Source organism: Natrix helvetica (genome assembly GCF_964273705.1).
Source record: "Natrix helvetica genome assembly, chromosome: 6".
In the NCBI taxonomy this organism is placed as follows: domain Eukaryota; kingdom Metazoa; phylum Chordata; class Lepidosauria; order Squamata; family Natricidae; genus Natrix; species Natrix helvetica.
In genome coordinates this window covers 15,520,758-15,533,889 of record NC_138553.1, presented here as the reverse complement: position 1 = coordinate 15,533,889, position 13,132 = coordinate 15,520,758, and the positions used below count along the sequence as shown (strand labels likewise).

Genomic DNA, 13,132 nt, shown 5'->3' with positions numbered 1-13,132 from the left:
TTGGAAAATTGGATTGTGTTTGAAGATAAATCTCCCCCAGTCCTTTGGCTATATCCAAATGACTCAATATTTTGGCTACACAATGAGCTTATACTCAGTCTGGCTTGCTTCTACAGACTTTGTGAAGCTCTCTCTCAATCTCATCTATGTTCCCCCAGCTTTTTCTGAATCTACTAACTATCATCTTCTGCATCCTGGCAGAAATATATTCCCTGGTTCAGCTTTTTGTTATGTTCTGTCATGCGTCTACGTCTTTTTTTATGCTTTCCTCAAAATATTCAGCCTCTCTTTTCAGTCTGGGGACCCCAGTTCAAGCCCTAACTTCTAATGTTTTAGGATGGGTTTTTTTTTAAAGCTATAAAAAGATATCTGGAATTCTTTTTTTTTAAATATATTTTTATTATTTTTACATTTAAAACAATGCAGTACCGCGGAGTTGAAGTGACCATACACTCACATTATATACAGCTAGTTTCAACCATTAACAATTAATCTACTTAATACATTGTCTATCCTTCTGTCGAATCACAATATATACATTTGTTCCAGTCTTGTCATCTTAATAATAATAATTTAATAATAATAATTTTATTTGATTAGCCACAACCCTCTCCCGAAGGACTCGGGGGGGCGTACAATCAAAACGGATAAAAATACACATAAGACAAACATATATACAACAAGAACAGAGACATATACATATGTGCATGGAGGAGAGTTGACTTATAAGTGAAAGACAATTAAAAAACACAATTTAAAATCCGCTTAAATAAAATTACTAAATTAAAAAACCCATCAGGAGCGTTACGAAGTTATGGTTAATCTTGTCTTATACTAATCATAAAATCTGTTCCAGACTTCAAAATATTCTGATTCCCCTTTATTTTTAAGTTCAAGAGTGAGCCTATCTGCTTCTGCACAGGCCAACACTTTTCTGATTATATCTAGCTCTGATGGTGTATTTTCTTTTTTCCAATGCTGTGCATAGGTTATGCGCGCTGCAGTTAGTATATGTATAATTAGATAAAGTGTATCTTTCTTAAACCCCTCCGGTATTATGCCTAGGAGAAAAGTTTCTGGTTTAAACATAATTTGTTCTCCCACCATTTGTTCTAACCATGATTGAATCATTTTCTAATTTTTTTTTTTTTTGCCTCATTGCAGGCCCACCACATATGATAGAAAGTGCCTGGTGTTTTTTTACACTTCCAACAGTTTGGGGCCAAAAAGATATCTGGAATTCTGATCACAGATCCATGCTGCTGCTTGTAGTTGATCCGACAACTGCTCCTAAATCAACTAGCAGAAGAATACAAGTCGGTCAGCACATTTTCTAGGAATATCACTAAATAAGGGCAAAGGGCTTTTGCGGTACTAGAAAGCATGCAGGAATTAGCCATTCCTGCGGATACAAACAAATCTGCTTTCAAGGCAAAGATTTTGTAACCGCTCTGAAGCCACACATTGAAAGCCACAGATGCCAAGTAATTCTTTCAACGGGGAAATAAGTACACAGTGTTGTATACACGGCACACCGCATACACTTTAATTCTGGAGTAAGACCAGTGAAAACAGATAGGCCCTTAATATGTCCTACATATTATGGCATAGTGCGAACCAAAGAAAGTTGTAACCTCTTATCAGACCAACAACCAGCGCTATGAATAACCTGGACCAAGAGATTCTTGAGCAAGTCCAATTGTGGTCTTAGAAAATAAAAGAACCGGAGCCAATATTGACTTCAAGCTACTAGTTGAATTCCTGTTATCTGAATATTCCTTCAGATATTTTTCTGAGGTTTGTCAAAACAACTAGTCCTAGTTGGTGCTTTCACTGTATCAAAATAGCCGTTTAGATAGTAATTACTTCCTACTTCCTAGAACTGATGGACATTCCAAGAATGTCAAAGAAGCAACCTAAAACCAAACAATAAATAATTAGGTGTTGGGTAGCACTTTGGAAACATCTACCCTTCCGTTTTCCTTCCTCAGACCCTTAAGGCATTTGAAAATGACTTGCAATTACCTTCACTGCCATCAACCTCATTGTTCCTAGGTAGACGAGACCAGGAAATCAATTTCAACCAGAAAGGCATTTCGTTCCTGATTTTTTGGTGGATTGAACGTTTAAACAACCAAGGTTCTGATTTTGTTTTTTTGTATGTGGGTATTCATAACTGAGCAGTGGCTCAATGGCTAAGATGCTGAGCTTGTCGATCAGAAAGATCGGCAGTTTGGCGGTTCGAATCCCTAGTGCCACGTAATGGAGTGAGCTCCTGTTACTTCTCCCAACTTCTGCCAACCTAGCAGTTTGAAAGCATGTGCAAGTAGAAAAATAGGGACCACCTTTGGTGGGAAGATAACAGTGTTCCGTGTGCCTTCGGCGTTGAGTCATGCCGACCACATGACCACGGAGACGTCTTGGGACAGCGCTGGCTCTTCGGCTTTGAAATGGAGATGAGCACCACCACCTAGAGTCAGGAACGACTAGCACATATGTGCGAAGGGAACTTTTACCTTTATCCATAACTCATTGTAAAATGAGAATGTGAGCTTAGAACCCTACATATTTTTGTTTGTAAATTAATTCAATGAGATCTAGCCATTATGCTAAGGACTCAATTTTTAGTAAAATACTAAGATTCACTCTTAAGCCCACACTGCATATTAGCAGATTTCCTACATTTTAGATTTCAGTCATTCTTAATTTAAAGATTTTTCAGATTTGGGCTAAATGCACAAAGGTATCTCAGTTGATATGGTCCTCAGAATGAGGTGAGCTGAGATTGAGCTTGGTTGCTCAATAAATGTTGCACGAAATGACTTGGGTTAGAAACAATTTTGATCTATCCTTGGGTCCCTGAAAGGAAATGTGGATTCAAGACAGTGAATACAACTTTGGGATTGGCAAGACATCCCTGCTTCATATTTGATAAGCTACTTTGCATTTCTGCTGGAGGGAATTCTCTCTACATGTCTCAGACCCTAAGGCGCCACACTGATTTTATACAGGTAGTTCTCGAATTATGGCCCCAACTGAGCCCAAATTTTCTGTTGTTAAATGAGGCATTTGTTAAGTGAGTTTTGCCCCATTTTACGACCTTTTTTGCCATAGTTGTTAAATGAATCATTGCGGTTCTTAGTAACCTGGTTGTAAAGTGAATCTGGCTTCCCCATTAATTTTGTTCATAAGAAGGTAGCAAAAGGTGATAGCAATAGCACTTAGCAATAGCACTTAGACCTATATACCGCTTTACAGTGCTTTACAGCCCTCTCTAAGCGGTTTACAGAGTCAGCCTATTGCCCCCAACAATTTGATCCAAGTAAGCGAATGAGAAAGACCGTCCCTAGTTTTCCTGAAGATAAAGGGGGGAAGCGCATTCAGATTTGCAAAATTCTGTTACTATACCCTTATAATTGAAGTAGCATTAACTTGTGTGACTTCAGTTTCCGAATCAATTGTGGAGGACAGACAGATATGAAACAATGAAAAGGACAGAAAATTAGCCATAGGAATAGCACTTGGATTATATACTGCTTCACAGTGCTTTCCAGCCCTCTCTAAGCAGTTTACAGAATCACCCTATTTTCCCCAAAAAATCTGGGTCCTCATTTTACCCACCTCGGAAGGATGGAAGGCTGAGTTAACCTTGAGCCTGGTGAGATCTGAACTACCAAATTGCAGGCAGTCGGCAGTCAGCAGAAGTAGCCTGCAGTACTGCACTCTAACCACTGTGCCACCATCACATGATCACATGACCTGGGACTCTGCAAACATCATAAATATGAGTCAATTGCCAAGCCTCTGAATTTTGATCACGTAGTCATGGGTGTGTTTGTGTGCTGCAAAGGTTGTAAGAATGAAAAATGGTCGTAAAAGTCACTCTTTCCAGTGTCAGTTAAATTTTGAATGGCCACCAAAACAAACTCTTGCAAATCAAGAACTATCTCTATAAAGGAGCCCAAATTCGAAACTTCCAGTACAACAGAGAAAGAAATGTTGAATGCAGTGGACGTTTGCCATTATGCTAAGCGCAGAAATATGCATGAATGCTAGCAATTTATTTTCTTTTAATTTTATGAAGAGGCGAAGTGGATATGCGTTTAGGCCCAGCCCTGAGGAGCCAGAGCAAGGCAGTCAGTTGCTGGTTGGCAAGCAAACAATGATCAGCTAACAGTTCTACATCTTCATTTCGGGGCCAGTAATAGCAACTGCTGGTTAGTTGGTACTCATCTGCAAGCTTTAGACTTGCAAACTTTTCAATATGCTTGGGCTTAAAACCTTCTGATGTACAGAAAGACTAGAAAATTATCAGAAGAGTCTGGATTAATCGTGAGTACATTTCAGTCCAGCTTTGTCTGGAAAATTCCAGAGTTGATGAAATACGTCTTGTGAGAATAGAATAGAATAGAATAACAGAGTTGAAAGGGACTTTGGAGGTCTTCTAGTCCAGCCCCCTGCTTTAGGCAGGAAACCCTACACCACTACAGACAAATGATTATCTAACCTCTTCATAAAAACGTCCAGTGTTGGAGAATTCACAACTTTTGGAGGCAAGTCGTTCCACTGATTAATTGTTCTAGCTGTCAGGAAATTTATCTTCTAAGTTGCTCATCTCCTTGATTAATTTCCACGCTTCTTGTTCTACCCTCAGGTGCCTTGGAGAACAGTTTGACTCCCTCTTCTTTGTGGCAACCCCTGAGATATTGGAACACTGCTATCATGTCTCCCCTAGTCCTTCTTTTCATTAAACTAGACATACCCAGTTCCTGCAACCGTTCTTCATATGTTTTAGCCTCCAGTCCCCTAATCATCTTTGTTGCTCTTCTCTGCACTCTTTCTAGGGTCTCCACATCTTTTTTACATCGTGGCGACCAAAACTGAATGCAGTATTCCAAGTGTGGCCTTACCAAAGCATTATAAAGTGATATTAACACTTCACGCGATCTTAATACTCAGTGACAGATGAACGCTGGAGAGCAAAGCCGTAATGTACCCCTAGTTTTGGTGAATAAAACCCTGCAGTGGAGCATTAACCTCCTTTCTTCCATCCCTTGATTGTATCACAAATTTTCACACCCATAAGGTGCTGTGAAATATGCCAATCCTCTGTTAAAATGCTTAAGATCCCATTATTAATTTTAAACATTCAGATTTAGCACCTTCAGTCACTTTTAGGATATTTGTTAGATACCACACCATAAAGAAAGGTTGATAGTTCACATACAAACTGTAAAACGAACAAACCCACAGAGAATGCCCCCCCCCCCCCGCTCTTTCCGCTTGCTTAATAGGGGGAAATGAAATGTTTGGATAATCCAGCCAAAATCATGGATTGTTTAATCCCATCAATTTCAATTTAGACAGAATGAGGTTCTATGATTAACTCCCTCGGTGATTTCAGAACAGCACAGAGGGCAATTCTGTACATACTGCAAGTAGCAGGACTTACTATATTAATCTTCAGTTTTTGAAGTGCTTGCTTTGATTAGACCCTGGACTGTGCACTTTGTTATTACTCTTAATATTTATTACTTTACTATATCTTGTCCAATTAGGAAACTGGAACTTCCTTGAGTGGTTAATGAGTTCAGTATGGAATTGGTTGCATTAGAGAATATGTGACTTCTGGTTAACATGACAAAAGTTAACCTGTGAATCAGTTTTCTGGTTTGCAATTCAAAAATAATTACTATTGAGCAGACAGATACTCCCAAGTGTAAAATGCTTGAGAACAAATAGTCTCAGCTCCCATTTGTGAGGCTGGTCACCATATTTATTCCCAGTATATGGACAAAATTGGCAGGCATGCAAAAGAACTATTTCTATGAATTAAGTTAATCCCCCCCCCCCCCCCCATTTTCAGGAAATGAGCAACTTTTTTCAATTTCCTAAAGGGAAAGCAACAGATTCTATATGTAGGCCATTGGAGGAAGCAATCTATTCACTCAGGTATTTCTGCAGTTTTAAATTTCTCAATCTTTTTCCTTATGTAACCTTTTCTGACTAATTCTTTCCTTCCAAGGCCAACTGCAGAGCAGATGGTGAGTCACAGTTTTAACATTCATGGCCAAAAAGAATATTGGGCTCCACAGAAAAGATGGACTTTAAATCAGCAAAGAGGAATTAAATCAGCTTTCCAAAGGTGATAGCCTCATGAAACTCTGCGGTTCCCACAATTCCCAATTGGTGGTGTAAAAGAGAATTCTGGGAGTTGTATTCTCAACGTACAGGTAGTCCTCCTTTAGTGACTGCCCCACTTGACAGCCATTCGCAGTTACAGGGGGAATGAAAAAGTGACTTTACAACGGATCTTTTGCATTTATGAGCTTTGCAGGTCTGTAAAGCAAAGGAAAGCTGATGTTAGATCATAAGCACTTCTGGCTAGCCACCACTTCACTTAATAACAAAATATCTGGTCCCATTTGAGGTTGCTAAGTGGGGGAGATCTGTACCTGGGTTTAAAACTTACTTGGATGTGTTTTATGACAACCAAGATTTTACCTGTTTCAGATAAAAGACAGAAAGGCTATTTCTTCCTCTCTTCCCCCCTGGAGTTGGGGGAAAAATATCTTGGAAACATCTTTTATATTTCCCATTTCTTCATTACTGATTTAGATAGATGATAGATAGATAGATAGATAGATAGATAGATAGATAGATAGATAGATAGATAGATAGATAGATAGATAGATAGATAGATAGATAGACAGACAGACAGACAGACAGACAGACAGACAGACAGACAGACAGACAGAAGGTAAGTAGGTGGATGGATGGATGGATGGATGGATGGAGAGAGAGATAGAGAGATGATAGAGAAGTAGAGGTAGAAGTAGAAGATAGAGAGATAGAAGACAGATAGACAGGTAGACAGATAGTTGGTAAGTGGATGGATGGAGAGAGAGAGAGGGAGGAGATAGGAGAGAGAGGGAGAGGGGGAGGGAGGGAGGGGAGAGAGAGAGAATAGAAATAGGATGTCTTAGTCCAATTTATCATGAAGTGTATTATAACATACTTTTAAGATTAAAAAAATAACTAAATCATAAAAATACCAGTGCCATCCTCTCTCTTGACACAGTAGTCTCCCTTAGAAAGTGCAGTCAGATTGTTCCCTTCCCCGTCATGCACATCTGTATGGGTGGTGGCATCAGCATAAAGCATCAGCAATAAAGACAGAGGTCAGATTGAGAGCGTTAATTAGAGTGACCAACCAGATGGTTCTTAGATGCTCTCAAGGAAGGACATGTAGGCAGCAGCCCTCTGATATAATTGTTTCTGTAGATTGGGTAAATTGCAAGCACATTGCTCGTAAAATGGTTATTCTCCCACACAGGTGATTTGACAAGGACATCTCTGTTCTTGCCAATATTCAAGTACCTGGAGTTGGGGGAAAAATATCTTGGAAACATCTTTTATATTTCCCATTTGCTGCATTTCGGAGAAATTGCATTGCAAATACTCTTCAAAGGCATCCCTACAGCAAGTTACAACACTCCAAGCAAAATATTCTAGAGCAGGAGTGTTAAACTCGTGGCCTGCGGGCCGGATGCGTCACATGCTGACTCCTCCCCGCCCAGTTTATTGAAGGGGGAAAAAGTCCCAATAGATCACATGATGCTGCCGTGACAACGGGAGTTTGATACCCCTGCTCTAGAGTGATTGGATCCAGACTGCAAAACCCCACGTAGCTACAAGGTGGCATCAGAGATTCCAGTTGTTTGTATATCTTTACTGCCATTAGTGGTCATTTGGCTTTTTGCAGCTCAAATCTGGTAGCCCAAAGTATTAGAGTACAAATGGTAGTCAGGCTCTCCCTGTTCAGGAGGAGATGAGGCCAGTGGTGAGATGAGGCCAGTTCGCACCTATTCGGGAGAACCGGTTGTTAACTTTCTAAGCAGTTCAGAAAACCGGTGGTTGGAAGAAATCTCGTTTTGCTTTTTTCCACTTTACAGGGCTAATCCTGTAAGGAAGGCAGGAAGGAAACATTCTGGTGTTGTTTCTAGCCTTATCTTTATTGCCTTGCTTACAGAAACTGCCTCTCCGGTTAACCCTTATTACATTGTAACAGCTAAGGTGAAGCACCCATCGACCTGAGTGATGTTGAATTGGCCACGCCCACATGGTCACATGACCATCGAGCCACGCCTACTCAGCTGGTCATTAGGGCAGAGAACTGGTTGCTAAATTATTTGAATCCCACTGGATGAGATTCCATAACCTGATATCCTGAACGGGGCGTCATGTCACAAGCCTGTTAGCCTTCAAAGCCATGGCCAGATTAAAGCACCTGTTCAACCCCCCAAAAAATCAATTCCTTGGAAATACAGCTCAAGTGTACCAAAATTCAGGCCTGCCACAGAAGGAGGCAGACAAGCAGCATCTTCAAACTGCTCAGCTAGGTTGACATGGCAAATTCATTTCGTGAATAAATCAACGACCTTCTGAACTGCAGACCAGCCCAACACATTGTTGTGTGAATTTGATGGAATGGTTAGTTTGCAGTTCAGTGCTTTGCAGGAACCTAAGCAATGGAATTAAATCAAGGGTGAGACCCTACCGGTTGAACAACTGGTTCGCTGAGTGCGCACTTTGTGTGCTGTATGCGTGTGCCAGTGGTGGATCCCGCCGCACGCACATGTGTGTTAGCGCCTCTGCGAGCCTCCACAACGTCCGCGGAGCATCGCGCAGGCGCTGTATGTGCCATGCGTGGAAGTGCAGAAGCCTTAAAAGACAGGTAAGGAGCTCGGGCGGGCAGGCAGGCGGGTGGGTGGGTGGGCCTTCTGGAGCACCGTACCGGAACAGTATCCGGTGCTCCGGCCAGGCTCCGGTACACCCGTACCGGGGCATGCCACCTGCAACCCACCACTGGCGTGTGCTCAGTTTACATAAAACTCACTTTTGCATTATTGCCGGTGAGGAAAACAGCTGGGGCGCGGCAATCCACTCTGCCACGCCGATCAGCTGGGCTTTGGAAAAGGTAATATAGGCAAGTATAGTGCAGGAGCGGGGGGCAGGCCCACTTCAAAGTCAGAGTGAACCAGTTCGCTCCCAGCTGATAGTCAAATCTACCGGTCACCCGAACTGGTCCGAACCGGTTGAATCCCATCCCTGAACTAAGTCCATAAAGATCTGGAAGATCTCCTTTTAAAAATATCCTTCCTAAAAGTAGAAAGCTATTGTAGCAAATCAAAGAAACAAGACCAGAATTTCTCACCCTAATATAGTTTTCTACTTGAAGAAAGTTTAGACAAGGTAACATTCAAATCCGTCACCCATCATGCTTTCTGTCTTCTTGTACTACCTTGATGGTGCTTGCTATGTTTATTTGAGGTTTGCTTGCAAGTGGGTGTATTTGTTTCTTTCCCATTCCACAGGAGACAAGGTTAGCTTTGCCAATTCAGGTAACCCTAATTGCAACCTTAGTATATCCTAAAGTCATGTTATGGTCTACCGTTCTTCTCTTAAGATGAATGCTCCCTTTCTTTGCTTTGCTGGGTACTTCTCTAGGTAGAATTCTTTTCCCCCTTCAAATTCAGCCCATTGACCAAAAGTTGTCACTTTCAAGGGATGCCAAGTGGAGGAAGCACACGTCCCTTGTCAAACAAACACTAAGGAGCCATCAAATGACTGGATGAAGAGGTTGTATATCCTCAGGAATTCTAGATGGGAATCCTAGATCTCGCTCTCTTTTTCTTGCTTAGCTATTTCTGTGTTTGTTTCTTTTCCTGCAAACATTTCAGGAGTGTTTTCTTAATCAAGCACAGAAGAGCTTTTTGAGAAAGAGCAGAGATGGAATCAGAGTTTTGCAGCTGATTGGAGGGGGGAGGAAACAAGGTTGCCTTCATTTACTTGTCCTTTTCAAAAAGCTCTTGACAGTTCTCCTTTCATCTCCCTGCCTCTCAACTTTATTATCAGGGCAAGTTAATCAATCCCTGGAGAAGAAGAACATTGGCTGCAGGGATGGGTTCCTGCCAGTTCTAACCTCTTCTATAGAAGAGATTCCACAAATCTACAGTGCCGTTTAGAACCGGTTCCAGCTCCCTCCCCCCTCCCCATCCGCACATCATCAAGATGAAGAGCGAGAGGAGGAATTCTGGGAGTTGAATTCAACAAGTCTTGAAACTGTCAAGTTTGAACACCCCTGGGTTTTTTTTTCTATAGGGTTAGGGGTGCAAGGGTCTTGTAACTTGACAGCTTTAAGACTAGCACATTTCAATGCCAGAGTTCCTGAGCCAACATGACTGGAGGAGGAATTCTGGGAGTTGAAGTCCACAAGTCTTTAAGCTGTCAAGTTTGAACACCCCTGGGGTATTTTTTTTCTAAAGGGTTAGGGATGCAAGGGTCTTGTAACTTGACAGCTTTAAGACTTCCGTGCTTCAAATGCCAGAGTTTCTGAGCCAACATTTTGGTTGCTAATCAAGAGCGTTGTTAAGTGAGTTTCACCACATTTTACAAGTTGGCCAGGCCCACCCAATCACATGACTGCCAAGCCACTCCCACCTGGTCACATGGCTGGCAAACCACTCCCACAAAGCAGGCCACACCTACATCTAAAAAATTTTGAAACCCACCACTGATATGCTGTGTGGATCCTATGATCACCACCACTGAGAGAGCAAAGAAAGCAAAAGTGAAACAAACCCCCTCAAAAAAAGAAGCATCAAAATAAACCAGAACAAAAACTAGGAAAGGAAGAATGAGGAGCAAACAATTAGGATCTGCTCCTTACCCATCCTCTCTCTTGCTGCATGGCCAAGAAACACTCACATGAAGGTTGATCATTTCTCCTTCCGATCCCATCTTTAGTCTCCCCAAGTTTTCTCCTTAGTCGTCTTGAACCCACACAAGAGATCAAGTCCTGGTAGCCTTCTGGATTCTCCAGAGCATTTGCTGGGTGGGAGGGAAAGTTCAGTTCCTGGAACAAACCTGCTATTCATTCGCCTGAAGTCCAACTCTCGCCTTGGCTGCAGCGTTGGAATGGGGGAAAGAGGAGGAGGAGGAGAGAGAGAGAGAGAGAGAGAGAGACTGGTGGTGGTGATGGTGGAGGCAGTGGCATGCAAAGTCTTTATTGTCTCCAAGATGCTGAATGGTCCTCCTTGTTATTCACCCATGACTGCATGTCTCGGGAGCTTCTGGATCCAGCTGAGTCCTATGAAGTCACTGGAAGTTGCAATTCAGGGACACCTACAAATGTACCACTGGGTTCATGGCACAGATCAAGCCAGCTTTTGGCAGAAGACGGGTTGCAGCTAGAGGGAGTTGGAGTGCAGATGGCACCAGGCTGGTGTGTTTGTTATTCCAGACAGCCACAAAAAAGACCAAGAGAAATCAATCCCTAACAGCAAGGAGTCACTTTCTAGCTCCAAATTCATAACATTGGGACCAGTTCTTACCCACCCAGCAGCAAATGATCCCAGTGCCGGAGTTGATACTTACAACCATCAGTGTCCACAAGTTGTCATTGCAAAAGTAAAGATGGCAGCCATTATGGTGAGATTAAAGCTCCACCTGTTAAAAAAAAAGATTGAGAGTCTCAGGGAAGTCCTACCTTAGCACTTGGCCACCACAGGTGTTCCTGACACGAGTCCTATGTCATGGCCACCATGGCCACGCCCACCTCTGTCCATACCCAACATGACCATGCCTACTCCAGGCCATGCCCCACCCATACCCAACCCTCCGAGGTCAAACACAACCCTGATGCGGCCCTCAATGAAATCGAGTTTGACACCCCTGTTCTAAACAAATACCTTCTTGGTTCTGACAAATTTTTTGCTGGTCATAAACATCTCCTCTCTAGTGGTATAGCAACCTGGAGGAAAAGACCAAGAGATATCAATTCCTAACAGCAAGGGGTTACCTTCCAGCTCCAAATGCATAATATTGGGACCAGTTCTTACCCACCCAGCAGCAAATGATCCCAGTGCCGGAGTTGATAGTTAGAACCATCAGAGTCCACAAGTTGTCATCATAAAAGTAAAGATGGTAGCCACCATGGTGAGATTAAAGCTCCACCTCTTAAAAAAAAATTAGATGGATCATTGAATCACTATTGTAGCCGCCATTTTGACTTCTTTTTATTACCACACTCTGTGGATAATCCTGGTTGGAAACTTTGAGGAGCTGCCTCCTTCCCTGATGTTTCTTAAAATTACCTTTTTCTACCCAAGAAGGACACCAAAGGATATGATCTCAATACAAGGCTTCATACAGAAATGGTTCATTAGGGCTGGTTCCAGGGATTCAGAATCCCAAGGAGAAATTTTGCCTTCATCCCTGTTGCCTAAGAGTATTTCCCTGGCGACCTGCATGGAAAACTCTTACTGGTTGGGTTTATGTTTCCTTAAACCTCAGAATATTTAATAATAACTTCTTGAATAAACCATTATTGGCTAGGTTTGTAGAACACACTCTCGGTCACAAACCATGACGGAGCAATCAGAAGGAGAGTACTTCACATTTGTGATTTGGTATGTTCTCTCAATCCACTTCAGTGAATTAGGGGCTTTTTCCCTCCCCCTTGGAATATCGTTATTTTTTTCTGCATTGATCATTAGTGCCCCTTCAGAATTTCCAAGAGTAGCTTCCATTAAAACAAAAATAATTTAAACTACACTGTCAAAATATCAGGTTCTAATGAGCAACACATAAAAAAAAAAAACAACAAGCTAGCAATGATCCAGAAACATAGCTGCAGAAATTCGTTTCACTATTCTTTATATTCAGGGGTGGGCTTCAAAAATTTCAGCAACGGGTTCTCTTCCCAGTTGATGGGTGGGCGTGGCCATGGTGGGTGTGGCCTAGTCAACCTCCTGCACCATGGCAGAGTCCCTGTTATTGCCTTCCCCCAGGCTCTGGAGACTTTCCTTGAGGCTCTGGGAAGGTGAAAACTGCCTCCCCCTGGTACTGTAACTTCCGGGAGGCCTGTTTTTTCCCCTCCCCGAGCCTCCGTGTGGGCCCTGCACTTACTTCACATCCAAAATAGGCCGCACGGAGACTCCTGGGAGGGGAAGGAGGGGCAGGGCAGGGTGGGAGGGACCTGCCAGGGGTGGGATTTGGAGGTTCTCCAAACCAGCCATAACATTAGCTACAGGTTCTCCCTAACCCAGGCGAACCCATAGCAGCCCAC

The 13,132-nt window shown here is 42.5% G+C and overlaps 1 protein-coding gene across 1 annotated transcript in view; it reads right to left on the bottom strand.

Annotated features, from left to right (window-relative positions):
• The window catches only part of NINJ2 (ninjurin 2), a 78,535-nt gene extending 67,584 nt beyond the window's left edge, over positions 1 to 10,951 (bottom strand). Inside the window, exon 1 of the mRNA XM_081957102.1 lies at positions 10,771 to 10,951. Coding sequence (XP_081813228.1) covers positions 10,771 to 10,803 — 33 coding nt within the window. The 5' untranslated portion in view covers positions 10,804 to 10,951. The remainder of the gene's footprint in view (positions 1 to 10,770) is intronic.
• Positions 10,952 to 13,132: the final 2,181 nt, after the last annotated feature.